The sequence below is a fragment of the Triturus cristatus genome, chromosome 3_1, assembly GCF_964204655.1.
Source record: "Triturus cristatus chromosome 3_1, aTriCri1.1, whole genome shotgun sequence".
Classification (NCBI taxonomy): Eukaryota; Metazoa; Chordata; class Amphibia; order Caudata; family Salamandridae; genus Triturus; species Triturus cristatus.
In genome coordinates, this window is record NC_140583.1 from 209,728,144 (window position 1) to 209,754,194 (window position 26,051).

The following is a 26,051-nucleotide window of genomic DNA, read 5'->3' on the forward strand; positions in this document are numbered from 1 at the left end:
AAGGGACGCGACAGAGCTGTCCACTGTCCTCCCCCCTCCTCTACGAGCTTGCGATAGAGGCACTTGCGGAGTCGATAGCGACGCAGCTGCACAATGGCATCCCGCTAGGTGATGGCACACACAAAGTGTCATTATACGCAGATGACCTACTGGTCTATCTCAGGGACATAAATGACGTGCTGGAACAGCTGGCCCAGATCCTCCGGGACTTTATAGCCATATCAGGACTGAAGGTGAACATCCTCAAATCTAAACTATAAGCCTTCGGCAAAGGAAACCACGTCCCAGGCCTTGTGCTTAATGGCGAGAGAGTGTAATGGGAGTGTAGACACATTCCGCTACTTAAGCATACAAATATATAGCCAGCCGCTGGACCTCTTCGACGGCAACCTAGGCAGTACGCTAACAGACATCAGATCAGAGATACAGTTTTGGACCACACTCCAGCTTGCAGTTACAGGCAGAGTGGCACTTATGAAAATGGTGGCCCGGCCGAGGTTCCTGTACTACTTTGCCAACTTACCCACATATATACCCACCTCCTTCTTCACCACTCTAGAGAAGATGACTAGAGACTTCATATGGGGCTCCAGCAGACACAGGGTGGAGGCAAAGAAATTATATTTGCCCACCGATCAGGGGGGTCTAGCAGCACCATGTTTCGAACACTACTACTTGGCAGCCCAACTCCAATGGATCACTGGATGGATGGTAGACCGCCAACATGACGACACAACGACCACATGCTCACCATACACGCTACCCCAGCTCCTCAGGCTTTTCCACCCTAGCGCAAGGACACGACCCCCCAGAACCCCTGATGCTGAACGTAGAATACAGATGCTACCAAAGGTGCCTCTACATAACCCATTGTACAACGCACTACGCCCCGGCACTCTCCTTAGAAGGCGCTCCCAGGGGCCAGTCTGCACTCACAGCTGCCGAGTTACAACACTGGCACGACGCAGGAATTCAGACTTTAGGGGATCTATAGTGCAACGGATAATGTACTCCATGCAGGTCAATTCCTCCTACATTGCTCATTGGTAGCTACACTCACGGTGAAATGGGGCGATCTTACCACCGAGCCACAAACACACCTCAATATACAAAACTTGCACATCATGGGGCAAGGTCGCCACCTTAGGCAGTGGTTCACTGCCTCACTGAGACAGCATGCTGCGATAAGTCTAGACCTTCTTCGGCACAAGTGGGAACACAATCTGGGCTGGCAATTCTTAAACAAAGAATGGGCGCAAGTGCTGGCCAGCCCAGTAAAGATCCCCAGGAACATGAGATTCAGACAAATACAGTACTACATCACAAAGCGTACTTCACGCCTGCCAAAATCAACAGATATTTCCACTGCGTTGACACCGCCTGTCCTAGATGTGCCACCCTAGATGCCCATCTTATAGATATGCTCTGGAGTTGTGCCAGTCTAGCGCGTATTGGAGGGAGGTAGCGGATGTGCTCCATAACTGCACAGAGAGAGACATACCCTATGACTGGCCGACATACCTGTTAAACAAATTCTGTAGGATGCCTAACACTAAGGTAACCTCCAGGTTCCTAGACCTAGGCATAGTAACGGCCAAAAGACTAATCACAAAAAAGTGGAAGGTGCCCGACCCCCCGTACATACAGGCATGGAGACACTACACACTTGCATGTGCCAGAGCAGAAAGCATAGCGATCCGGCGTGAAGAAACCATGGGCCTCAGGAAACTACCTATATCCGCAAACTGGGACGCAATCCTGACAGCGCTACAGCAGAGCGCAAACCTGCCAGACCAGATCCTACAGGAGTCTGACCCAGTTGAGTGACACCACGCACGCGACCTGTACTTCCATACTACCCGAATACACTTGCTCTGTCACCATCTGCCAAATACCTGCGCTCCAGCGTGCGCTCACACCAGGGGCCATCTAATAGGGCAACAGGCGTAGGCGCAATAGGCCCCACACATACACACACACACACACACAGACATATGGGATACTCCAACTCAGCTCCTAGCTTTATGTCCTCTCCCCCAGTTATCAAATACACTACTCATTGTGGTCACCTAAGCAGTACTAGTCCTTAAACGTTACTCATTACATGATAAAATGAAGACAGTCTAGTTGTTTTGGATGCACACTATGAGCCTGGTCATGCACAACTCATGGGCGCCACAACAAAACCATGCCCATAGTATAAGCAATTGTGATGTTGTAATCACCAAAATGTAATGATGTAACAAAGTTGATACCATCAAATGCTAATGTACAATGTGCTAATTACTATTGTTACAGATAACAAAATCAATAAAAAAATATATTTTTTAAAAATGAGTTATATATTAACATCAGGCTCTGTACTAGGCTAGGCAATATTAGTTTTCACAGGTGCTGTTCGATCCCCAGGTCTTCAATTTGTATGTAGAGTTAATGCGTACCTGTCCTTAAGAACCAAATATCCTGCTCTCAAGTTTGGAGTCAGTAGAGCAAATCCTTCAGTAAGCATACAACACTGCCTGGTTAGCAAGATGGGCTTTGGTTTGCAACATTTACTCTGGCCGGAAAATAATTTCTTGACAATAAACCTCTCAAACAACAACATAGTAATATTTGGCAAAAAAATAAATACCATCCAGATGACTTGTAGTTGACTATTCAGGAGAGCCGATTATTAGGGCCACATCAAATACGTATCTGGGTGTTTGGCTTCATGAGCGACATGGGCTCCGAGTTCACCTAGTTAACCTAAACGTACAGTCGATCTTTTTTTCGGCTTTGCCTTGTCTGACTTCTGACTGGTGATCTGACTGGTCCCTTGTTAGACCCCATTATAGAAATAATTTGCACCAAAGTTCTACCACCTATCAGTTATGGTAATGATGAATTTCTGAATGAGCTTCCCCCTCGGTTAGATTTGGAATAATCTAGTCTTTTTAGCCGTTTAGCCTATTCAACACCTCATGTTTGGATAAGGCTGGAAGGTTGCATGTTAAAGCAATATTGTGTGAGAAAAGCTGCTGTAATCCGGCATTGGCACAGGAATAAAAGTGTTAGTCCTTGTTTTCTAAAAGCCATTTTATGGGTGGAAATAAACCGCTATTGAGATATGTAATAGCTTGTCCCCCAACTATGTCACTGAAAGGTCTTGAAATGGAGCAACACTCTGATAAGGGGCCATTCTATAGTATGTCGAAAGGCACTTTGAAAAAGGAGGTACGCCAAAAACTATTCTGACAGACTACAGCTGTAAAACCTGGTGGAGTCTACTTATTCTCTGAGCCAGACAGGCAGCCTTCTTTTAGGTACGACATAAAAAGCAATTTAAGTTTGACTTTCTGAAAATCAGCTTTGTGTTCTTCAGTTTTAATGACACTGGTCAGACATGGAAAAAACAAGGTAAATTCTGATACTTGCAATATATGCAATTTTAGAAGTTGCAAAATGGTTAATTTTCTTTTTCATTGACCTGCTTTAATCAATGAAGGGAAATATTTTTAAGACCGTTGATACCGTTATATCGTATATTGAGCCTTAACACTTGTAGCACAATTAATAAATGTTTTAATTGCTGAGATAATTTCTTTTAATGTTTGACAAGTTTATGAAACTCGCTGAGTCTCAATTATCGTTGGCTATGGATTTAAATAAGAGCAGAGTCCTTTCATGCACCACACTCCCCTGTCTTTGCCTCAGAGAACCCCACAAAGTTGAACGTCGACCCAACAGTCGTTGGTGTAATCCTGTTCTTTCAAGGGGTGAAGAGTGGGCAAATAACATTGGGTGGGTAATGGAGTGCTTAATGTGAAAACGAGTAACTACTTTTTGCAAAAAGGTTGCCTTGGTCCTCAACACCTGTTTGCCTGAGAAAAAGCTGTTGTAGGGTGTCTGCACTGAGAGAGCCTGGAGCTCACTCACGTGACAAGCTGAAGTGATTGCAATAAGAAAGATGCTTTAGATAGTCATAAGATGCAACAAGTAGCTATGCATTGGTGCGAAGGGGGTACACATAAGGAAGGTCAAGATCAAATTAGGATCCCACTATGTCAAACCTTCAATAAACTGCGTCACAACAGTTTATTTAAACAGGAACGGTTGGTCCAGAAAACCCTAAAAGACTCACAAATAACCTTTAATGGTGTCCGCTGCAAGACCTTGCTGGACCAAAGATAAACCAAAAGAACAAAACATCTGACAGTTTAGCTTGTAGGGGATCTGTGTTGTGGACTACACACCAGGCCACAAATTAATTTCAGTGCCCTGCATAAATAGATTAAGTAGAGGAATGTTAGGGCACGAACATGACATCCACACCTTCAGGAGGAAGATGAAACAGTCAACTGCACCTGCTAAATCTCCACATATGGACGTGTAGCTCTTGCAGATTTGGGTACCAAACTCTGCTCTGCTGCTGCGACAGAAGATCCTCTTGAAGCCGTAGCCTGATCAGGGGACAGATGCTCATGCCAGAAGCGCTGGCTACCCAATCCAGAGACACTAGAATGAATTGGGTTAGATGCATCCGGGACACACATTGAACCTGTATCTACGTTCATCTGGTAGTGGATGGTTCTCTAGGAAGTCCCTGGGTTCCCAAATGATGAAGCGAGCCACTTCTAGTGGGTGATGGGAATCCTTTATGCATACACATATCCAGTGTGATATGTTTCCTTTGTGTTAACATTTGGACTTGATGTATGACTCATGGTGTAGCAATTTCAAGGTCACTAGACTACTTTTGACTCACAATAACCAAGACCCCACTTTGCCCTGCTGGTTGCTGTACAGCATGGCAGAATTGTGGTCCATGAGAACCTGCACGAACCTTCGCTTTCGGGACAGCAGGAAGGCCTTTGACGCATGGTGGATGGCACGCAACTCCCACAGATTTATGTGGAGCTAGGTTTCCGCTAGATATCAGAGTCTTCTGATCTCCACCTCTCCCAATGACCTTCCCAGCCCAGCAGCGACACATCTATCACCACCATCAGCTCTGGGTGTGGAAGGGGGAGGGTCTATTGCTGGTCAGGTTGCTGTCTAGCAGCCACAACTGCAGATCTTGTGCAGTCTCCTCTGAAACCAAAATTAAATCCGAGACGTTTCCATGATGCTGGGCCCACTGAGATTTCAGCTCTCACTGCAGGAACATATCACGATCAGGGTCCTAATGTGTGTGTGTAAGTGAGAAAGAGACCAGAACTGCACTGTGTCCAGAAGCGATCTTATAAAAGTAATTGTCCGCAAAGTAGTCGGTGTGATAATCATTTGTTATTCGAGAAGCCCTAACATACACGAAGGTTCGCCGTCACCTGGAGTCTATGACTGACTGTGGCAAACACACCTTCAATAGCTAGCCATCGAGGTATGTAAAAACTGGTAACTTCAACCTCTGAAGTAGTACGGCAACTACTGCTATCACTTTTATGAACATCCATGGGGCGCTGGTAAGGTCAAAGGGGAGCACAGCAAACTGAAAATGCTCCTGTACATCCATGTACAGCGGGTGATGTCTGTGGGACAACAGGGTACATAAAGGTATGCGTTCTGCAGGTCCAAGGCAAACATGCAGTTGTTCAGACCCAGGGCAGTCAGAACTTAGGCCAGAGTTTGAATCTGTCCTTCCTTAGGAAGGCATGGAGAGGGTGACCATGTAAACTAGGAGGAAGGCATTTATTCTTCTTTGACACAAAGAAATAGCGGAAGTATCAAACTGTCCCTTCTTCCACAGCCGGCCCCCCCCATGAAGTGCCCTGCTCCACAAAAGCCTGCATCTCTTGCAGCAAGAAGGATAGGTGATCCTCTGATGTAGGAGAATACCAAAGTGGGTTGAAAAAGGAATGGAAGGACAATCTGGAAGACCCATCTGTCGGATGCTATAGCCTGCCACTTTGGAAGAAAATCGGAGATCCAGCCTTTCATAGGAAAGCTGTGTGCTGCTAAGAGCAAACTAAAGCGGCTTGGAGGCTGATGCTGCAGGAGCGGGGGCCCAAGTGGAATGGTGTCCTTGGTGACCTGCACAAGGTCTGCTTGATCCCAGCCCTGAAACGAAAGGACTGGGTTCACTTCTGCAGTGGTAGTAGGGCCTTAAAGTGATTATATTTCTGTCCCCTGGGTAGCCTTGAAAGGGATGGGGCTGCTGAAGAAACTGTAACATCAGGGTGGGTTATGTGTTCCACCTTCGCATAATGTTCATGAAATGCTCATGGCACTGTGTCAATTTTTTACTTTTTATTGTACAGTTACTATTGTTCATGAGATGCTTGTGACACTTTGTATGTTTTATCACTAGCACTGCCCCGCCAACTGTTAATGACGTGATGAGTCACGCAAAGCTAGTCTCGTGCTCCCTTCCTCAATCGATTAGGCAGACCCGTTCCGTTGCCTAGCAACCAGGCCAGTGAGAATCGAGATGCTGTTATCCCGAGCGCAACGTGCACGCTTTCACTACGTGCTTGCGCTAGTCATAAATCCGGTTTTATGCCACCAGGGAGGATTGCTGACGGACGGCTGCGATTATACAGGACAGGTGCCTGTTTTCGCTTGGCAGCATAGAGTCCACCCGTGCTGTTTGATACAAGACGTTTAGGTAAGCGCACACCTGTGCCCACGCAGAAAGGGTCTTAAATTCAAACTTGTACTTGTTTGTTACTTAGCTGCCCTGTAATCACACCACACCAGATTCTCGTTCAATTTGCAGACTCACTGTTATGCCCTAACACGCGGTTAACTAATGATCTCAATTTGATGCATTTGACACGCCGGCAACTCCAGCTCCGGTATCGTGTCTTATCGCGCAGATAATTTTAACTCTTCTCCCCGCATTGATGATTTTTGACACGCAGGCAATTCTAGCTCCAGCTCGTATCATAACGCGCTGTTAACTTTTAATTCTTCACCCCGCATTGGTGCATTGCACTACAGTCATAAGCAGGGGTTGGGGCTCTTTTAAGCGGGCACAATGTAATTTCACATCTATTTGCCCTACTATGTGGGTTTCATTTACTGTAAATCCCGACTGGACATGCCGGTAACTACAGCTCCGGTAGTTTTAAACCTAGGGGCAGATTTACAAGCCCCTTGCGAGACATTTACGCCGCCGTTGCGTCACTTCTGTGACGAAGCGGTGGCGTAAACCATGCGCCATGTTGCGCCTTATTTACACCGTGACGCATCTAGGGAGATGCGTCACGTTGTAAAGCCCTGCGCTACATTAAACCTGCGTCAGGTTTAATGTATGCAGGGTGGGCGTTCCGTCGGAAAAAGCCTCGGAAAAGTGAGGCAGTGAAATCTACAAGATTTCACTGAGTCACTTTTTCCGACGCTGCTCTGTCAAAACCCTGCGCCTGCTTGAAGCAGGCGTAAGGCATGACGCAGCATGTTAGGCATAGGGCGCCCCTGAGCATTGCTGGAGTTGCGTCGTGCTTGCGACACGACTCCAGCAATGCGCCGCCCTTATGCCATCAGATGTGTCACGCATCTGTTTATCCTTGCGCCACGATGCGCTGCATTGTAAATGCGGCGCATCTGTGGTGGCGCAAGGGTAAACTTGCGTGACGCATCTTTCCTGGCGCATCCCTGCTGATTTGCAGGGATGCCCCAGGAAACATAAATCTACCCCTTAGAGCGCGCGTCCTCCTAGGAGTTTGTAATGGGACCGTGCGCCTTCATGCTACACTCACTAACAGGGTCCATGCGCACACAGGCATTCCGCATTGATAGACTCAAGCGAGCGTGACATTTACAAGCAGGGTGTATGCGAGCGCCAGTGGGTTTGAATTTACGCCACCTTTATCTTCTAGATAGACATCGCCTGGGCCCATTTTGATTATACCACCAGGCTCCACAAGATGAATGCTTAACCAGGATTCACTCTGGTTCTTTGTGGGTGAGTTTCGTCACCCTCTCTTCATATTCGTATCTCCTTCAGACCAAGTAACGGAACACGCCTAATCTGCACTCTCTTCATTTATAGGCTGCCACTCCCTTATCCCCGTTCTGTCCTGATGAAGACCTGAAGACCCGTCTTGTCTACCTAATGGAGCATAGTTTGGGTTGAAATGTCGACGACCTCGCATGGTCCAGATTGACCAAGGCTCTGCGTATAAAATAATAACTAATATTCAGCAGAGTCATTCTTTTTCCCTTATTTTCTGGCCTACTTCCTCCCCATGTACATATTTTAACCACTCTGTATAGATTGCGCATTAAAAACACCTGCACTGAGCCCAAATGTCACTTGACCACCTATTACCTGCAAATCTCACCTCGTATTGACAGACTTCTTTACAAATGTGAAAATATATATGAATGATTTAATTTATATAAAACAAAACAGTAGACAGCAATTTGAGTCACGTGTTACTATTTGCTATATGTTCCATATGTTTAGACAGCTGAGATACGAATGTTTAAAGAATACAGAATAATATATGTGACACTAAGCGTACTCATAAGAAATATCCGGTAAACCCGACAGAACCATTGTTTTTTGTTTACTAAAGAAACTGTAAGGCAGCGGTTGAAAGATCCAAGGAATGTGCTGTGGCGCTGCCTCCTAAGAAAGCACTCAAGAGCAGAATCAGCCTTTTTGCTAAAGAGACGGGATCTATCAAAAGGCATACTCCTTAGAATTGCCTGCACATCCCAAGAAAAGACAGGCTAATTGTTTCAACACATGTTGGTGGAGCAACATACTAGTGCACACGGCATGCCCCAAAACCGGCTATGCTGCAAAAACGGCCCTGTAACAAAAACGGCCCCCAGGGGCCCAAAACAGGCCCCCACCCTTGCGGCGCACCGAGGGATTGCCCGGTGCCCGCTACGGCCAGTCCGGCCCTGCATGCCCCAAGCAGCAAGTAGTCTCCAGGCCGTCTCTAATGACACATTTTGCTGCATCCTGACCTTCGTGAATGGTTTGAGCCAAAGACACCCAAAACTCCTCCAGATCTGTCAGCAAGATCTCAATGGCCATGTGCCAGAAGGCATGTGTATAAGAGCTCAATGGGCGGCACATTAACTGAACTCACACCAAGCTGCATAAGAAATCTTATACTTACAGAATGCCTCAATCTTTTTTGACTCCCTGTGTGGAGGGATTGTGGAAAATGCATTCTGATGGACTTTACTGATGGAAGCTTGGACTACCAAACTCTCAGGAGTCAAAGTCTGGGTCACCCAGCGCCTCACCACCTGCCTGTTCACTGGTGGCCAAGAGTATGACTTCACACATGTGACTATAAGGGTGCTAGTAAGGGCTTCATAAAGCAGAAATAAGGACTCATGGCTGAGGGTGTTGACTTTAACTGAAGGCAGCTGTAGTTCGAAAACCTCAGCTGTACGTCTAATCACAAAGGCAAATAAAGCACTCTCCTCCATTGGGGGTCCAATGAGTGAAACCAACTCAGTGTCAGGGGAGGTATTCAGCCCACTTGCCTGTTACAAGTCCATGCAGATATTATCATAGTGTGGGGGAACTTATGCCCATCATCACCACTGTTATTGTTAGGTTGATCAGAATCCAAGACAAAAAGATGATGAAACCTCTGAGGAAGGCCTTGTGGAAGAAGAAGTGTTTTCTGAATCGGAACATATACGAGAACTGGGTGCGCTGTAGAGGAGGCAAGGCGCAATCTAGGTTGGGATCAAAACAGATTCAGTTTGAGGTCAGACACTGGAGCCAGCAGAGTCTCGTCTTCCGGCACCAGCGTCATTGGGACTGGCGTTGGTGGAGATGGGTCCAAGACAAACCTTGGAGCCACAATAGAAATCAACTCTGGGGTTGGTGCTGACCCAGAAGCAGGTTCTAATCTAGGCGCACAGATGGCACTGTGAACGGATCCGCAAGCAGTACCTCGACCAGAAGCCCAGCAGAGGCAACTGGAAGACTAAAAAAAATACGCAGTATGGCCTCCATAAAGACCTCGGCCTTCTGTGGTATTGCAGATTACCTGGAAATTAGGGGCATAATGGGACCAGTTGTGGAATCAGCTCTATGGTCTGGAATCATGTGTGAAATAGATTGGTACCCTGAAACCCTCCTCACTTCTCCTTGGAAAAGAGTGGCAGATTGGGGTTGAATACTGCTTTGACTTCTTATGCTTCTTAGACTTGGAATTTTACTGCGAAGAGGACACCCTTGACTTGGAGAGGGACTTAAGCAGGGTCCCGACTACTTTTAGTGCTTGGCAATATACTGCTTCGATTCATGGGATCTAATTGCATTCAGGTACATTAGGGCACATTCTTCGGATAACTTGAAGCCATGCCCCAAACCCACACACCACAGGCACACTTTGTGCTGGTCCTTTATAGACATCTGTGTATGCAATTTCAATGAGGTTGTCAAAATGTTGAATTCGTGCTGGCGCCACAATGCAAATGTGGCAAACACAAGGAGATGATGGACGGAGCACTGAAACTTTTCAGACACTCAACCCCAGTCACAGATCTGGGCTGAATCCATCATCGTTCTTCAGCTCACTTCGCCACCCCAGTTCAGATACAGCTATATGCAAATCAGTCTTGACCCTGTGCCTCATGGGAAGAGTCCAGCCCGAACTGCCAAGCCATGTCTTCCCTGGACCGGAAACAAGCATCCTGGGACCGGTTTCGGGCTAACAGCCCTCATCAGCTAGGCTAGCTTGAATCCAGTGGCAAAGTGAGCAAGGGACCCAAGTCTGGGCATACCCTGCCAACTAAGGGCGAACAAAGCAAACACAAGGAGATGATGGATGGAGCGCTGAAACTTTTCAGACACTCACCCCCAGTCATAGATCTGGGTTGAATCCATCATTGTTCTTCAGCTCACTTCGCCACCCCAGTTAAGACACAGCTATATGCAAATCAGTCTTGACCCTGTGCCTCATGGGAACAGTCCAGGCCAAACTGCCAAGCCATGTCTTCCCTGGACCGGAAACAAGCATTCTGGGACCGGTTTCATGCTAACAGCCCTCATCAGCCAGGCTAGATTGAATCCAGTGGCAAAGTGAGCAGGGGACCTACGTCTGGGCATACCCTGCCAACCTAGGGCGAACAAAGCAAACACAAGGAGATGATGGACGGAGCGCTGAAACTTTTCAGACACCCCCAGTCACAGATCTGGGTTGAATCCATCATCGTTCTTTAGCTCATTTCGCCACCCCAGTTCAGACACAGCTATATGCAAATCAGACTTGACCCAGTGCCTAATGGGAACAGTCCAGCCCGAACTGCCAAGCCATGTTTTCCCTAGACCAGAAACAAGCATCCTGGGACCGGTTCCGGGCTAACAGCCCTCATCAGCCAGGCTAGCTTGAATCCAGTGGCAAAGTGAGCAAGGCACCCACGTATGGGCATACCCTGCCAACTTAGGACGAACAAAGCAAACACACGGGCTGGACTGTTCCCATTTTGCGCAGGGTCAAGACTGATTTGCATATGGCTGTTTCCAAACTGGAATGGCAGGGTTAGCAACAAAATGATGGATTTAGGTCCAGATCTCTGTACTGGGGTGAATGTATGACATTGTTCTGCATTCTGTTTATCAATTGTTTTTTTTTGCATTTGTCACCCCGAGTTGGATGGGTATGCCCAGACATGGGTCCTGTGCTCTCCTTGCCACTGGAGTCAAGCTATCATGGCTGATGAGGGCTGAAAGCCCGAAACCGGTCCTAGGATGTTTGTTTCCAGTCTAGGGAGAACCTGGCCTGGCAGTTCAGGCTGGGCTGTTCCCATTGGGCGCAGGGTCAAGACTGATTTGCATATGGCTGGGTCCAAACTGGAATGGCATGGTGAGCAAATATACAATGGATTTAGGCCCAGCTCTCTGTACTTGTTCTGCATTCTGTCCATCAATTGTTCTTTTTGCACAATGAAAATGTGAGCAGTGGGCAAGAAACAGAGAAAGATAGGAACGAGTTCTCAGGATGCCAAAGCTTTTTTTTAGTCTTTCTAACAGTCTTTCTAACACTAATCTTTCCCACCAAGACATTGGAAGTCACTGGGGAGCACAAGGGTAAACAGCAATCTTCCTCCGAAGATACCAACCCTTTTGAAGGGTATCTCCACATCAGACCCAGGTCCCAATTAGACATAGAAGATATATTTTACCAACAGCCTCTTTTGAAAAAGAGCAGTTCAGTACTCAAGAAGAGCAGAAATGGTTCATACTGTCTAATCAGTAAGATCCCTGCTAATGCTGGATAACATAGTCCAAGAACCTAGGTATCCGGGCTCATAAAGATACAACACCTTCATTGTTGTACCTTCAAGAACATCGTCCAGCACATGATTAACTTTCTTCTCCTTTAGAATGTGCTTCTTCAGATACTTCATAAAGATTCCGGAGCTCAACTCTCCATCCTGAACTTCGTACGCCTCAGCATCCTCACTCCTAGAAGGGAATGGACAATCCGTTATTATCAATGCCATGTCTTACTTGTTGTAATACATTTTATAGTTACATTTTATTTGTAACAAAAGACTATCTTTGATAGATATTATAAATAGTTAAAATGGCAAAAATGTATCTGCAAATGTTTTCCCTTTTTAAAGGTGTTTTTATAGTTTAAATATGTTGCCAATATCTAGTAAAACATACCAACGTCTACATAAAACGTAGAGTTTACAATTTTATATAGTGCATAAAGCAAACGTGTTGGTAACCTATTGTAATTATTTTTGTAAAACTAGAATGGTATTGTTAGTAAATGAAATTTTAAAGTGACTAGATTAGAAAGACAGATAGGTAGACAGAGATGAGACGAAGAGGCAGACAAATGAAAAAGATACAACAGAGACAGACAGACCGAAAGGTAGGTAGGACAGACCGATATGCAAGACAGACAGAGGCGCAGGTAGGCACATAGAGAAAGATATAAAGAGACACAAAAAGAAACTGATCGTTATAGAGAGTGATGGAGACAGAGACCGACAACTAGAGATAGAGACAAATGCAGACTTAAAGAGACAGAAAAATATAGAGATATAGAGAAAAATCATCACAGAGAAGAAAGACACAGAGACAGATGCTAGAGACTGAGAACGACAAATAAAGATAGACACAGAGACAGGCAGAAATAAAGAGATAGAGACAGATAAAGAACAGAAAAAGTTAAGAGGCAGAGAGACAAAGGTTATAGAGACAAGCACACAGAAAGATAGAAAATGGCAAAGATACAGAGAGAGACAAAGACAAACATCAATAAACAGAGAGTGATACACAGAAATACAGGCAGATAGGAACAGGCAAAGATAGACAAGTATAGTGACAACAGAAATGGAAACAGAAAGCTAGACAAAAACAGATAGAGACAGACGGAAAGGGTGGGAGGCAATAGCTACAGTGAATCAAAGGCAGATAGAGAGGCATTAAAGAAAGATAAAACAAGACAGATATTGAGAAATAGATGAAGACAGGGATAAATATAAAGAGACAGACAGACTCATTTAAAGTTTGGGGGGAAGGTGAATTTGACAAAAAACTGGATGCACAGTTTCGTTGAACTGTCGGTTCCTTTTCCCCCATTTAGACATGGGAGATCCACAGGGTTTCCACTGTGTCGGAATTCCAGCAGGCCTGCCGGCTGAAGCTTTCAGCCTCAGTGGCATTGACTGTTTTACACAAAAAAGTCCCACTTTTGAAATGTCTTTGCTCACAACAAACAGGAATACAAAGGGCGAAAACATGGCGCCTGCTTAGCATTTTTCTGAGCCCAACAAGAGCCATCCTCATAGAACGGAGCCACAGTAGAATATAATGCTTCATGCCCTCTGTGGGTCGCCAAAGTACATTTGGAGATTGGTAGCATGCTATTCTGTGGCTGTGCCATGGTGGGAAGGCTGTGTTGTCATATAGGTTTTGTTTTGACGTTGTGCTTGAGGACCAAAAGTGTGATCTTATCATGCTTTGTCACTACCGAAAGCATTCCTTTTGACAGCTATTCCTGTACTTCCCTGAATGTGGAAGGATACTTTATCCATGAATTCTGAGATTTCCTCACCATTGATGGCCAGAGATTCAGGGTGTCTGTAAATCAATGATTGTTAACCTTGTTGTAATAGAAATCAGTAAGGAAGGTTGGACAGGTTTTGGCTAGCTTCACGGAGATGGACAAGATCATGTCTACAAAAAAAGTAATCCAAGCAGCATAAAAAACAATGTATTTTGCATATCTTCGAGATACCTACCATGCAAATTAGAAGACATTTTGCAACCCAGAACAAAATGAGTTACCTGGCTACAGTACTCCAGTATTGGTATCTGTCATAGATTCACATGCTTGAATCATCCCTGTCGTCGCAGTGGGAGTCCATCGGTGTCCTTATAAAAGCATTAGATAATACTACCATAGCCTACAATGCAATTGAATAATCGCTGCAATAGCCTATCTACATTCTTTTGTAAAAAAGAACCAAACTTAAGTAATGGCCAATCAAGCGACAGCACCCTGTAGAACACTCCCAAGAGAGGCTGAGTTCCTCAGATTTTCAAGCACGAGTGGGAAACTATATACTGCATATGCCTCGAACGGGAAATGCTACTTACCAGTATGCATCTGTTGTTGGCATGTAGAGTTGTACACTACGGGTATGGTCGATTATGACCACAGTGTCAATCGAAACGCTGCAATATTTAAGTAAGTGCCATATGAGTATACTCCTCATATTACATGCAATGGGCTTACTTGTTTAAACATGTAAGACGTTTATTTCGCGTCCGGATAGTATATGTATTGTAATGTTTCTCTGTGAATTAGCTCTATCGTATTTAAATTAACTTAGCCCGACTGCGATATTTATTTAAATAGTACCATGACTTGAATACATACACGTTTAATTAGGGCGGTTAAATAGGATCACATTACCTCTGCATATGCTTTTTTCCTGCTGAGTGCCTATTCCGAGCTGGTACGTTAGGGCAGAGCGGTTTTTTGTCCTAGTAATGAAAAAATGTTTTATTCTTATTGAGAAACTATCTCGTATAGGAGTCCTCCAATGGGATATAAGACTATTTATTTGCTATGTTATTATACTAACAAATATAACTCCTACGGATATTATTTATGAAATGGGCATGACTATTTGACACTCAGATGGCTTACATGACGTCGTGCAATGATGTGTGGTTTCTTTCCTGTGATGAGATTGCAGTACTATATATGTTTTTAGTATCTTTTCTTTATTTATTCATCACTCTTTTCTCTTATCTATATTCTAAATATGATACCAGTATATGATCCTGTCCTATCCACTTGGGACATGACAGATATGATCGTCTCTGTAATATGGGAATATTATATTGGTTTCTCTCTTAAGGTAAACTTGGTAGTAGCCAAGTTATTGTTGTTATCATGCCTTATTTACACATCGCCTATCACTATGTACTCTAAAAATCCTATTACATGTGATTATTTTATGAGTGGCATTGATTTACGAGTCAGTAGAATCTTCTTTGAAGTGATAGGAGAGTTTAACTACAATATCTATGTAAATGATATCACTGTGCCAATCTGAATTGTAAGTTATTTCACTATTGTCATTTCTAGGTAACCATTGCTGAACCTACATTTATACATACACGTTTATATTCTCAATCTGTACAACTTGATGGTGAGATTATTCTATCTTTATTTTTTATTTTTGTTTAATTATGTTCCCTTATTTTTGGTAATGTATTACATTAGGGATATACACTTTGGTCCCCTTATGTTTAATGTATATTTGATGTTTTTTGTCACTGATTGGCTTCTTTTGTTGTTTTTTCCCCCCTTTCTTTACTTAGTTTCCCCTCTTTTCTAAATTGTTTATTGAAACATCTAGTTAATATGGTTGTTTTTTTAATAATTACCCGACTGGCAACATGATTGATTAATATCGATTTATATATTTTTTGTGTTATCTGCCACTTTTAACCAGGATTTTAGATTCGTCCTGAATCATGGATGTTGTGACATGTCTTTTTGATTTTGTGAGTTGTTTTACCCGTGAAGTGATTTATGGTTTGTCTGTCTAGGGTTATTGTTTTGTGCAGGAGTTAAATATGTTTATATGTGTTTAGAGTTATTTTTATGTTACTGTTGTGATCTTATACATGGTGTTTTATGTTGTTTCCAGCCCTGACGAAGTTCTATTAACTGGAACGAAACGCGTTGGCTGTTGTCCTGTGTGTACCTACTATTATTTGAAGATGAATAAAAGATTTCTTAGAAAAATGATGAACCTTTCGGATATGTGACTTCATTCCTGGTGCCGCCTCCACTTTTCTTCATAAGTTTATCTCTGGATTTTCCAGTAAGACCTTTCTGCAGCAGGTTTTGGAGACGCTTGGCACGGGATCTTTCTGACTTGTGGGACTTTGGTATTGATGTGCTCAACGTTAGTCGGCTGTGGGAATCTTTTTTGTCTATCCACCTGGCTATACCTGATTTTGAAATGGGGTTGCCTTTATGTGGTGGAGAGAAAGCAACAATCAGTTGTTTGGTGTTGCGAAAAGGTTTGGTTCTGTCGATGTAATAAAGCAAGGCTCTTTTAACATCTAAGGTAAGAAGGGCTCTCTCAGCTACTGAGTCTGGATTAGGGAAGAAGACTGGCAGCTCGACTGATTTGTTAAGATGGAAAGGGGAAATGACTTTCGGTAGGAATTTTGGGTTTGTCCTAAGAACCACTTTGTTACGATGTAGTTGTAGGAATGGTTCTTCAATAGTTAAGGCCTGTATCTCACTTACCCTTCGCAGGAATGTGATTGCGATAAGGAAAGCCACTTTCCATGTAAGGAATTGTAGTTCGCATTTATGCATAGGTTCAAATGGAGGGCCCATGAGCCTTGTTAGAACAATATTTAGATTCCACACTGGGGAAGGTGGTAATCTTGGAGGAATAATTCTTTTGAGACCTTCCATGAAGGCTTTGATGGCAGGTACCTTAAATAGTGACAAGTGTTGTCTATTTTGGGTGTAGACGTATGGAGGAATACGCTAAATTGCATCTTTGCAAGTGTAGTAAATACCAAATAATGTTTTGGATGGAAGCATCCAGTGGACGTATATTATTGTTAGTGCAGTAAATGGCAAATCTTTTCTATTTTGCAGCATAACATGCCCTAGTAGTAGGTCTTCTAGCTTCTTTTATGATATTCATACAGTCTGGTGGGAGGTTGAGGTAACCGAACTCTAAGACTTCAGGAGCCAGATCGCCAAGTTCAGTTGCTGTGGATCTGGGTGTCTGATTTCTCCATGGTTCTGGGTTAATAAGGCCAGGGAAAGGCGCAGTTTTTGATGTGGAGCTAGCGATAGTTCCAGAAGTGTCGTGAACCAGGGTTGACGTGCCAAAGTGGGAGCTACTAGAATTAGTTTTAGAGACTGTTGTTTGAGCTTGCGTACCACAAATGGAATGAGTGGGAGAGGCGGAAAAGCGTACGCAAATCTGCCTGACCAGTTCATCCATATTGCATTGCCCTTCGACTGTGGGTATGGAAACCTGGCGGCGAAGGTTGGGCATTTTGCGTTTGTGTGTGGCGAAGAGGTCTATGTCTGGTTGGCCCCGTTTTTGGAAGAATGGGAATAGGACTTTGGGGTGTAATTCCCATTTGTGGATTTGTTGTGTCTGTCGACTTAGGAGATCGGCAACCTGGTTGTGAACCCCTGGAAGGTGTTCCGCTAGCAGGTAGATGTTTTGGGGAATTGCCTATCTCCAGATGTTCTGTGCGAGTTGGGACAGTTGGAGAGAATGTGTCCCCCCCTGTTTTTGTATGTAATACATGGTCATCATGTTGTCTGTGCGGATGAGGACAGTTTTGTTCCTTAGATGTACTTGAAAGGGTTTCAGTGCTAGGAACACCGCTAGAAGTTCTAGGTGATTGTTATGGAGCAGTTTTTGTTGAGTGGTCCATCTGCCCTGAGTGGTGTGTTGAAGGAGATGGGCTCCCCACCCTGTGAGAGATGCGTCGGTCGTCAGCACTACTTGTGGAAGAGGCTCTAAGAACGGTTGCCCTTTGGACAGGTTGATGGTGTTCCATCATTTCAGTGAGCGAAGTGAGCGACTGTCCACCAACACCAGATCGGTAAGTTGTCCTTGAGCTTGGTTCCACTGTTGTGCTAGACATTCTTGCAAGGGACGCATTTGAAGTCGTGCGTGAGGGACAATGGAGATGCATGACGCCATCATGCCTAACAGTTGCATAAACACTCTTGCTGGAAGAGAGTGGTGAGTTTGAAATTTTAAGATGAGGTTTTGTATGTTGGCTATCCTGGCTGTGCTGGGATAAGCTATGGCCTTGGAAGTATTTATGGTGGCTCCCAGATATTGATGTATGTGGGAGGGTTGCAGTTGAGATTTGGGATAGTTGATGGTAAATCCCAAGTCGTGTAGGGTTTGAATAGTGCGGTAAGTGTGGAGAACGCACTTGTGGAAAGTATTGGCTTTTATGAGCCAATCGTCGAGATACGGGAAGACATGGATTTGTTGTCTCCTGAGGTGCGCTGCCACTACTGCTAAGCATTTGGTGAATACCCTGGGTGCAGTTGTTACTCCAAATGGGAGGACTGTAAACTGATAGTGCTGTCCGTCTACCACAAATCTTAGGTACTTCCTGTGAGCAGGATGCATAGGGATGTGAAAGTATGCGTCCTTGAGGTCCAATGTGGCAAGGAAGTCGTCTTGTTGAAGTAGTGGGAGGACTTGTTGGAGAGTGATCATATGGAAGTGATCTGAGTGTATGTACTGATTTAGTAGTCTGAGGTCGAGTATGGGTCTTAAGGTCTCGTCCTTTTTGGGAATTAGGAAGTATAGAGAATATACTCCTGTACCCTGATGTTGGGGTGGAACTGGTTCTATTGCGTGTTTTTGAAGCAAGGACCGAATTTCCTGTTGGAGGAGTGTAAGATGGTGTGGTGACATTGGACGGTGTTTGGGTGGCATGTGTGGGGGGGGTGTTTGTGAGTTCGAGGCAGTAACCAAACTAGATAATTTGTCTTACCCACTTGGCTGTTGTAATGGAGTTCCAGACAGGTAGGAACTGTTGGAGTCTTCCCCCGACCGGAGTGGAATGGTCCGGGCGGAGTGGGGGCAAGTCACTGTTTAGTGGCTGGAGAGGTGCGGGTTTTGGTATTGCCCCGACCTCGGCCCTTGGTGTTGTTTCCCCTATATCCTCCTCTGAAATATCCTCTGTTAGGGGATGTTTGTGCGGAGGTTTTGAAAGTGGAAGGGGTGTCTGTTCCCACATTTTTGGAGGCTCCCCTATAGAAGGAGCGTCGAAAGGAGCCTCGCGGTTGTGGAGACTGCAATGCTCCCATTGATTTAGCAGTCTCGTTATCTTTTTTCATCTTCTCTAGTGCAGTATCTACTGCGGGTCCAAATAGTTGCTATTGGTTGAATGGTTGACCAAGTATTGTTGTTTGTACTTCCGGCTTAAAGCCTGAAATACGTAGCCATGCATGGCGTCTAAGTAGTATGCTTGTGTTGACCGCCCTAGAAGCAGTGTCCGCGGCGTCTAGTGCACATTTGATTGATGCGTTAGATATGAGTTTTCCCTCTTGGATGAGGTAATTGGCCTGGGATTTGTACTGATCTGGCAGGTGTTGTAAAAGATCTTCTAACTGATCATAATGAGCCCTATCATATCGGGCTAATAGGTCTTGTGTGTTGGCAATACGCCAATGGTTAGCAGCTTGTGCTGCAACCCTTTTACCCGAGGCCTCTAATAGCTTCGACTCTTTGTCTGGGGGCGGTGTGTCTCCTGTTGTTTGGGAGTTAGCCCGCTTTCTTGCGTTTGAAACTACTAAAGAGTCTAGAGGGAGCTGTGCTTTAATGTACGTGGGATCCTGTGGGGCAGGTCTATATTTTTTTTCAATTCGGGGGTTAAGAACCCTAGCTCTAACAGGGTCTTTAAAAACCTCTGTGGCGTGTTTTAGACTCCCTTAATCATGGGCAAGATCTGATCTGATTTTTGCGACTGTTCGAATGTGTCTAGAAGAAAGTCCTCTTCGGGTGTATCTGATTGCATGGTGACGCCAAGGAAAAGCCCCGCCCTGTTTATCAGCTGCACAAACCCTAGGTGGTCATCAGGAGGGGAGGGTTTGGAGGGGTATGTAGTGGGATGAGGAATATCAGGTAAAGGGTAAGCCCAGTCATCTAAGGGTGCCGTATCCGGGAGTGTGAAAGGATCATTAGGATCATTAAGGTCATCCGGATCACCCCCTCCCCCTAAGTCATCATCATCATCCTGTGGAGGTGGTGTATGTGAAGGAGATGGTAGAGGAGAAGGAGATGGGGGTATGGGGGGTGGGATGAGAGGTGAGATAGGAGAGGAAGGACGAATGGGTGAGGTGGCGAAGTCCTTCTTTATGGGAGCTGGAGGAGGTGTTCGTGTCCAGCTTCCTTTTCTTGTATGGCACAGTGGTGACATGTCCGGTTTTTGGATTGATATAAATCCTTTTTTGCGTGGGATCAGGGTGAAAAAGTTCTTCATTGTCCGAGAGTGGCTTTGGAGCCGACTTTTTTGGTTCCGATCTATGTTTCGGATGATCGGTAGAGTCTTTATGGACTTTTTTCGGTACCGATGATGGTTTCGGTGCCGATGATGATTTCGGTGCCGAAGAACTTTTCGGTGCCGGTGGGGATTTCGGTGCCAAAGAACGTTTCGGTGCCGGTGGAGATTTCGGCCTCGATGGTTTCGGAGCCTGCTTCGGTGCCGAGAGGTGTTGAGTCTTCGGTGCCGAAGGTGTTGTGGGCACCATAACATGTGGTTTGCTCGAGCCCGAGCCACCTGCAGGCTTATATTTCTTCGGAGCCGGGCCCGAGGGCGGGGCTTCTGAAGACGATTTTCGGTCGCGACTGGGGCCGCTGGCGGAGTCTTGACCAATGTCTTTTTTGGGGGGGTTGGGGTAGGGGCACTGGTACTCACTCGTTGCCCCGGAGTGATGAGGTCATCAGAATCGTCTGCTTCGGATACGATTTGGAGGTCTTCGGAATCGTCTTCCGGGACATCCTGGGCAAAGATGTCCTCTGGTTCTGGAGCTGGTCTGGCCATGATATGGCGTCGAGCTCTTCGGTCCCGGATGGTTTTCTTGGAACGGAATGCGGCGCAGGCTGGACAGCTGGATTCGTTATGTTCCTGCGAGAGGCACAGGTTGCAGACCTCGTGGTCACTGTGGGGGAACTTTGCTCCACATTGGGGGCATTTTTTAAAGGGTGTCCTTTCCATGAGCCGTATCCGTAACCGGTCCGATTGGATTTCGACGTCGAGTTGTAAAGGTTTTAGGTTTCGAAAGCTGGATTTTCAGAAGTTTTCAGCCGGAGTGGAAAAGTTCATCCGAACCGAATGGCGGAAAAAAAAAATCTGAGGATGGAGTGGATGCCCATGCGCACTGTTGTCCAGAGGAGGAGTCACCTATCTCGTGACCAAGAGGCTTCTTCCGAAGACAACAACAACCTGCAATCATCCGAGCCCAACACCAGATGGCAATCTTATCCTAAGTGTGTGATCTGCAGCTCATATGCCTCGAACTCATTGTTTAGGGGTGAAGGCGGTACGAGTGTTGGTAGTTTTGCCTCTACCCTTATTGTTATTGCCCCTGTAGCCTCCTCTGTAATAGCCTGAGTTAGATGAGGTCTGTGTTGGACTCTTGTACCAAGTGGAGGGGTTTTCGGTGGAAAAACCTCTAGAAGCGCCTTTGTAAGAGGAGCAACGAAAAAAACTTCTGGGAGCTTGCGATTGCAAGGCTCCCATTGATTGGGCAGTGTCGGTGTCCTTTTTCATCTTTTCTAAAGATGAATATACATTGGGTCCAAACAGGTGTTCTTGATCAAATGGTTGGTTTAATATAGTGGTTTGGACCTCCGGCATGAAGCCGGAAATGCGTAGCCATGCATGTCTGCGTAAAAGGACGCTGGTGTTAATAGCCCGGGATGCTGTGTCTGCAGCATCGAGAGCACAACAAATGGAGGTATTTGGTATGACCTTGCCTTCCTGGATGAGATCATTAGCTCGTGTCTTATATTGATCTTGAAGGTGTTGTAGTAGGGTCTCTCGCTCGTCGTAGTGTACCCTATTATATCTTGCAAGCAAAGCCTGTGTGTTGGCAATCCTTCACATGTTAGCTGCTTGGGACGCTGTTCTTTTACCTGACGCGTCCAGCAGTTTTGATTCTTTATCAGGAGGTGGGGCATCTCCTGTGGTTTGCGAATTGGCCCGTTTCCTGACGTTGGAGACCACTAAGGAATCTAAGGGTATTTGCCCTTTAATATAAACAGGGTCAGATGGGTCAGATTTGTACTTTTTTCCTACCCTGGTGTTAGTGACTCTGGCCCTTACAGGATTCTTAAACACTTCAGTTTGATTACCCTTTTTAACATGGGGAGAATGGCACTGGACCTTTGGGATGGTTCGAAAGTTGTCCATGAGGAAATCTTCCTCTATAGGGTCTGTATGTAGGTTTACCCCGCGATATTCTTTTTCCTGTGTATAAGTTGAGTGAACCCTATATTGTCCTCAGGAGGGGATGGCCTAGATGGGTAGATGTCGTCCTGAGGTGTGTCTGGGACATCTGATATGTCATAATCCTCCCATGGATCTTTTGGGCACCAGGAGGACTGGGTTCCCCTAAAGGGTGATCGTCCCCCATGTTGTCAGAGGTGTCATCATCATCTGGAGGTGGAGAAGATGGTGAGGAAGGTGAATATGGGATAGGAGAGTTGTGTGGAGGGGGAGGAGGAGAAGGAATCCTTAAGGAAGAAGTAGCAATGTCTCTCTTTATCAAAGGAAGTGAAGCTGGTACAGATTTGTCCATTTTCTGTTTCTTTGAAGGGCTAAGTATGAGTTGACCTGTTTTAGGGTCTTTTTGAAGTGTTTTTTGGGTCTGATCCTGTCGAAAAAGCTCCTCCACTGACGTGTGTTCTTTCGGTGCTGACTTTTTGGGGTCTGATTGTGTGTATGTCAGGGGTTTTGGAGATGATTTGTGTTCTTTAGGCCTGGAATCAGGAATTTTCTTCGATTCCGATAGTGGTTTTGGTACCGACTGTTTTTTCGGTTCCGGTGGTCTTTTCGGATCCGTAGGCCTGTGCTCCGAAGGCTGAGCCGGGTGTTTGCTTGGTTCCCACGATTTTTTCGGAGCCAGGGCGTCCGTGCCAGTGGATTACGGCACCGAAGGCATTGATGCGGAGATAGGCGTTGGCGTGGAGTAAGGCATTGGTTTCTTTTTCGGTGCCGGGGATGGAGTTTCGGCACCGAGGGCAGGCTGGCTCGATCCCGAGTGGCCTGAAGGCTTTTGTATTGGCTTCTTTGCCAAGCCTGAAGGCTGGGCGAGAGAAGTTTTGTCCCGGTGTGCACCTAGGCCTGAAGGTGAAGGTGTGACCGAAGCCTTTTTGGGAAGGGGGGGTGGGGAGGGGTCGCCGTCAGTACTTACGACCCGCTGCCTCGGGGTGATGTCTTCAACGTCGGAGTCGTCAGCTTCGGAGGAGCTGACGGCGCTGTGTTGGATCTGCTCCTGCTCCGGTACATTGATGCCTTCCTGGAAGATGTCGTCGGGAATGGATGTCGATGATCGAGCCATTGTTCTTAGAGCTCGACGGTCCCGGATCGTATTCTTGGAGCGGAAAGAGGCACAAGCTGGACAGTCTTTGGCCTCGTAGTCGGGTGAAAGGCAGAGGTTACACACCTCATGAAGATCTGCGTGTGAAAACTTGGATCCACATTTAGGACAGTCCTTTCCATAAGCCGAAGGCCCAATGGCACAGGTAGGCCCGAAGGCCTGCGTCGACGACCGGAATCGAAGATTTGAAGGTCTGGAGAGATGCGCGTTGAAGGGGAACGCGATTGAAACAATATCGAAGTATGGGTGAGGATTTCGCGTCGAAAAGATGATCTGTAACGACACCGAACTGGAGCGCGATGAACACATCCGAGCCCGATGGCGGAAAAAAACAATCTGATGATGGAGTCGATGCCCATGTGCACTATTGTCCAAAGGAGGAGCCACCTATCCTGTGACTTCAAAAGACTTTCCAGGACAACAACAAAGTGAAAACATCCGGGCCCAACACCAGATGGCGATCTATGCACAGTGTGTGATCCACAGCTCATATGCCTCGAACATACAGTTCTTATGGGGATCTTCAAAATGGAGCCTCTTCTTACCGCATGTTCCACATGACCTGTAGAGACCTTTCTTTGAAGACTCCAACATTTTCTAGAAGATATCTGGTAGCTTTGAAGAAAAAACTGAGCAGAGCTCAGGGTCAGACGACGTGCGGTAGAAAATCTGAGGAACTCAGCCTCTCTTTGGAGTGTTCTACAGGGTGCTGTCGCCTGATTGGCTATTACTTAAATTTGGTTCTTTTTTTACAAAAGAAAGTAGGTAGGCTATTGCAGTGATTGTTCACTGCATTGTAGCCTATGATAGTAATATCTACTGCTTTTCTAAGGATACCGTGGGACTCCCACTATGACGACGGGGATGATTCAAGCATGTGAATCTTTGGAAGATCCAATACTAGAGAAAAGGTTTACAGAGATCCCTGTCTTAATGAAGACCCCAGAAGCAGTCCCTATGGTCGAAATCCTGAAGCATATACTTGGGCATACTGCGAGGGTACTGACAGAATGATCCAAAAAGGACATTAGCAGTGACAGTGCTCACTAGCTTTCCAATTTGGACTTTATATAACATAGACAAGCAAACAATAGCCCCAGCATTATGTATAACATTCTCGGAGGGACACCTTATGTTTTTTTAGTCTTTTGCATTGGGTCCATTTCATTGTATGAAAATCCCCTACTTTCGCTAAATTTCCCACAACTTTCTCAAGCAGCTGCATGTTTCATGTGCATTTTGATCATGCTGTAAATGTCAGAGCACTAAATGTGGGAGAAAGACAAACAGCTGGCGTGCGCTCAAATTCTTACAAGTAATACCAGATTTATAACAATGTTCAAAAACTTATATTAGGCTTGGTGTGCTGACCCTGAGGTGGTTCTACCCGCCACCTAAATTCAAAATAGCGTAAGAGACTAGAGTAGGTTTGATGCGTTTCTCAAGGAGTGTTGGTCTAGACACCTGATTCAGGCGTTCAACTGAAGATTCAATGAGTTTTTAGGGTAACCACGTGCCAAGAACTGAGTTTTAGTGTCTTCAAGGGTGGTGTGGAATTGTGCGCTATCAGAGGTGATGCGTTTAATTCTCAAAAATTGAGAATAAGGAAGATGTCTTTTCAGAGATTGCGGATGGAAACTGTCATAAAGTAGCGTGTTATTGCGGTCTGTGGGTTTTTTGAACAAAGAAGTAACCATACTTACATTTACAATTTGTTACAGTAAGGACATCATCTCACATCATTGGTAACATATCATGTTACAGTTGGAGACTTGCCAACATAACCTCTTTACTTATCAATAAAGACATTTGTATTCATCCATGTTTTTGCCATACTGCATATGTGTGATCGTGTCATTTGTCAGATATATTGTCAGAATCTCCACTTCAATCTAGATTGTAAATAGGCAGGATGCCACTAGAGATGCTCTTACCGTCAGACATATTGTTAGCACTTCTTTTGGATTTATATTGTAAATAGGCAGGATATGACTTAGGGAGTATTATTTTTCAGTAGATTGTAAATAGGCAGGATGCTGTCTATTTCACGTAAAATTTGTGTGTGCACTTCTTCATGTTGATATTTTCAATCACAGGTGCGTTTCTCACTTTGCATCCACATCTTGTCCCTTCACGCTTTCCACACACTGGACTCTTTCACTCTCTGATTCGTTTTCTATTTAATTGAATACACCTCCCAATCCAAGATGGCCACTTCCGGTCTCACTTGTTATAAGTCCCTCTTCTTTTTCTTATATTGTGATTTCCTCTCGTGCACTCGTACTTCACCGGTATCCACGGGCGGGACTTTTTGCTGCTCTGCTAACCAACGGACTAACTCTGCAGAAACCGATAGAAACCTCCAGGTACCATGGTCCACTTCATTTCAATCATTAATTTTTCAGCTTACATCACACCGCGTTGTGTTTAACCCCCCGTATCCATCACCCGCAGGCTCTTGTCTTCTTTACCACACCGCCTGACCTT

The 26,051-nt window shown here is 45.3% G+C and overlaps 1 protein-coding gene across 3 annotated transcripts in view; it reads right to left on the bottom strand.

Moving 5' to 3' along the window:
- Positions 1–26,051, bottom strand: part of LOC146859938 (mucosa-associated lymphoid tissue lymphoma translocation protein 1-like) — a 1,299,471-nt gene that overhangs the window by 234,991 nt on the left and 1,038,429 nt on the right. For all 3 annotated transcript variants that reach the window (XM_085643681.1, XM_085643683.1, XM_085643682.1), the window contains one exon: positions 12,243–12,370. In XM_085643681.1, coding sequence (XP_085499807.1) covers positions 12,243–12,370 — 128 coding nt within the window. The remainder of the gene's footprint in view (positions 1–12,242; positions 12,371–26,051) is intronic.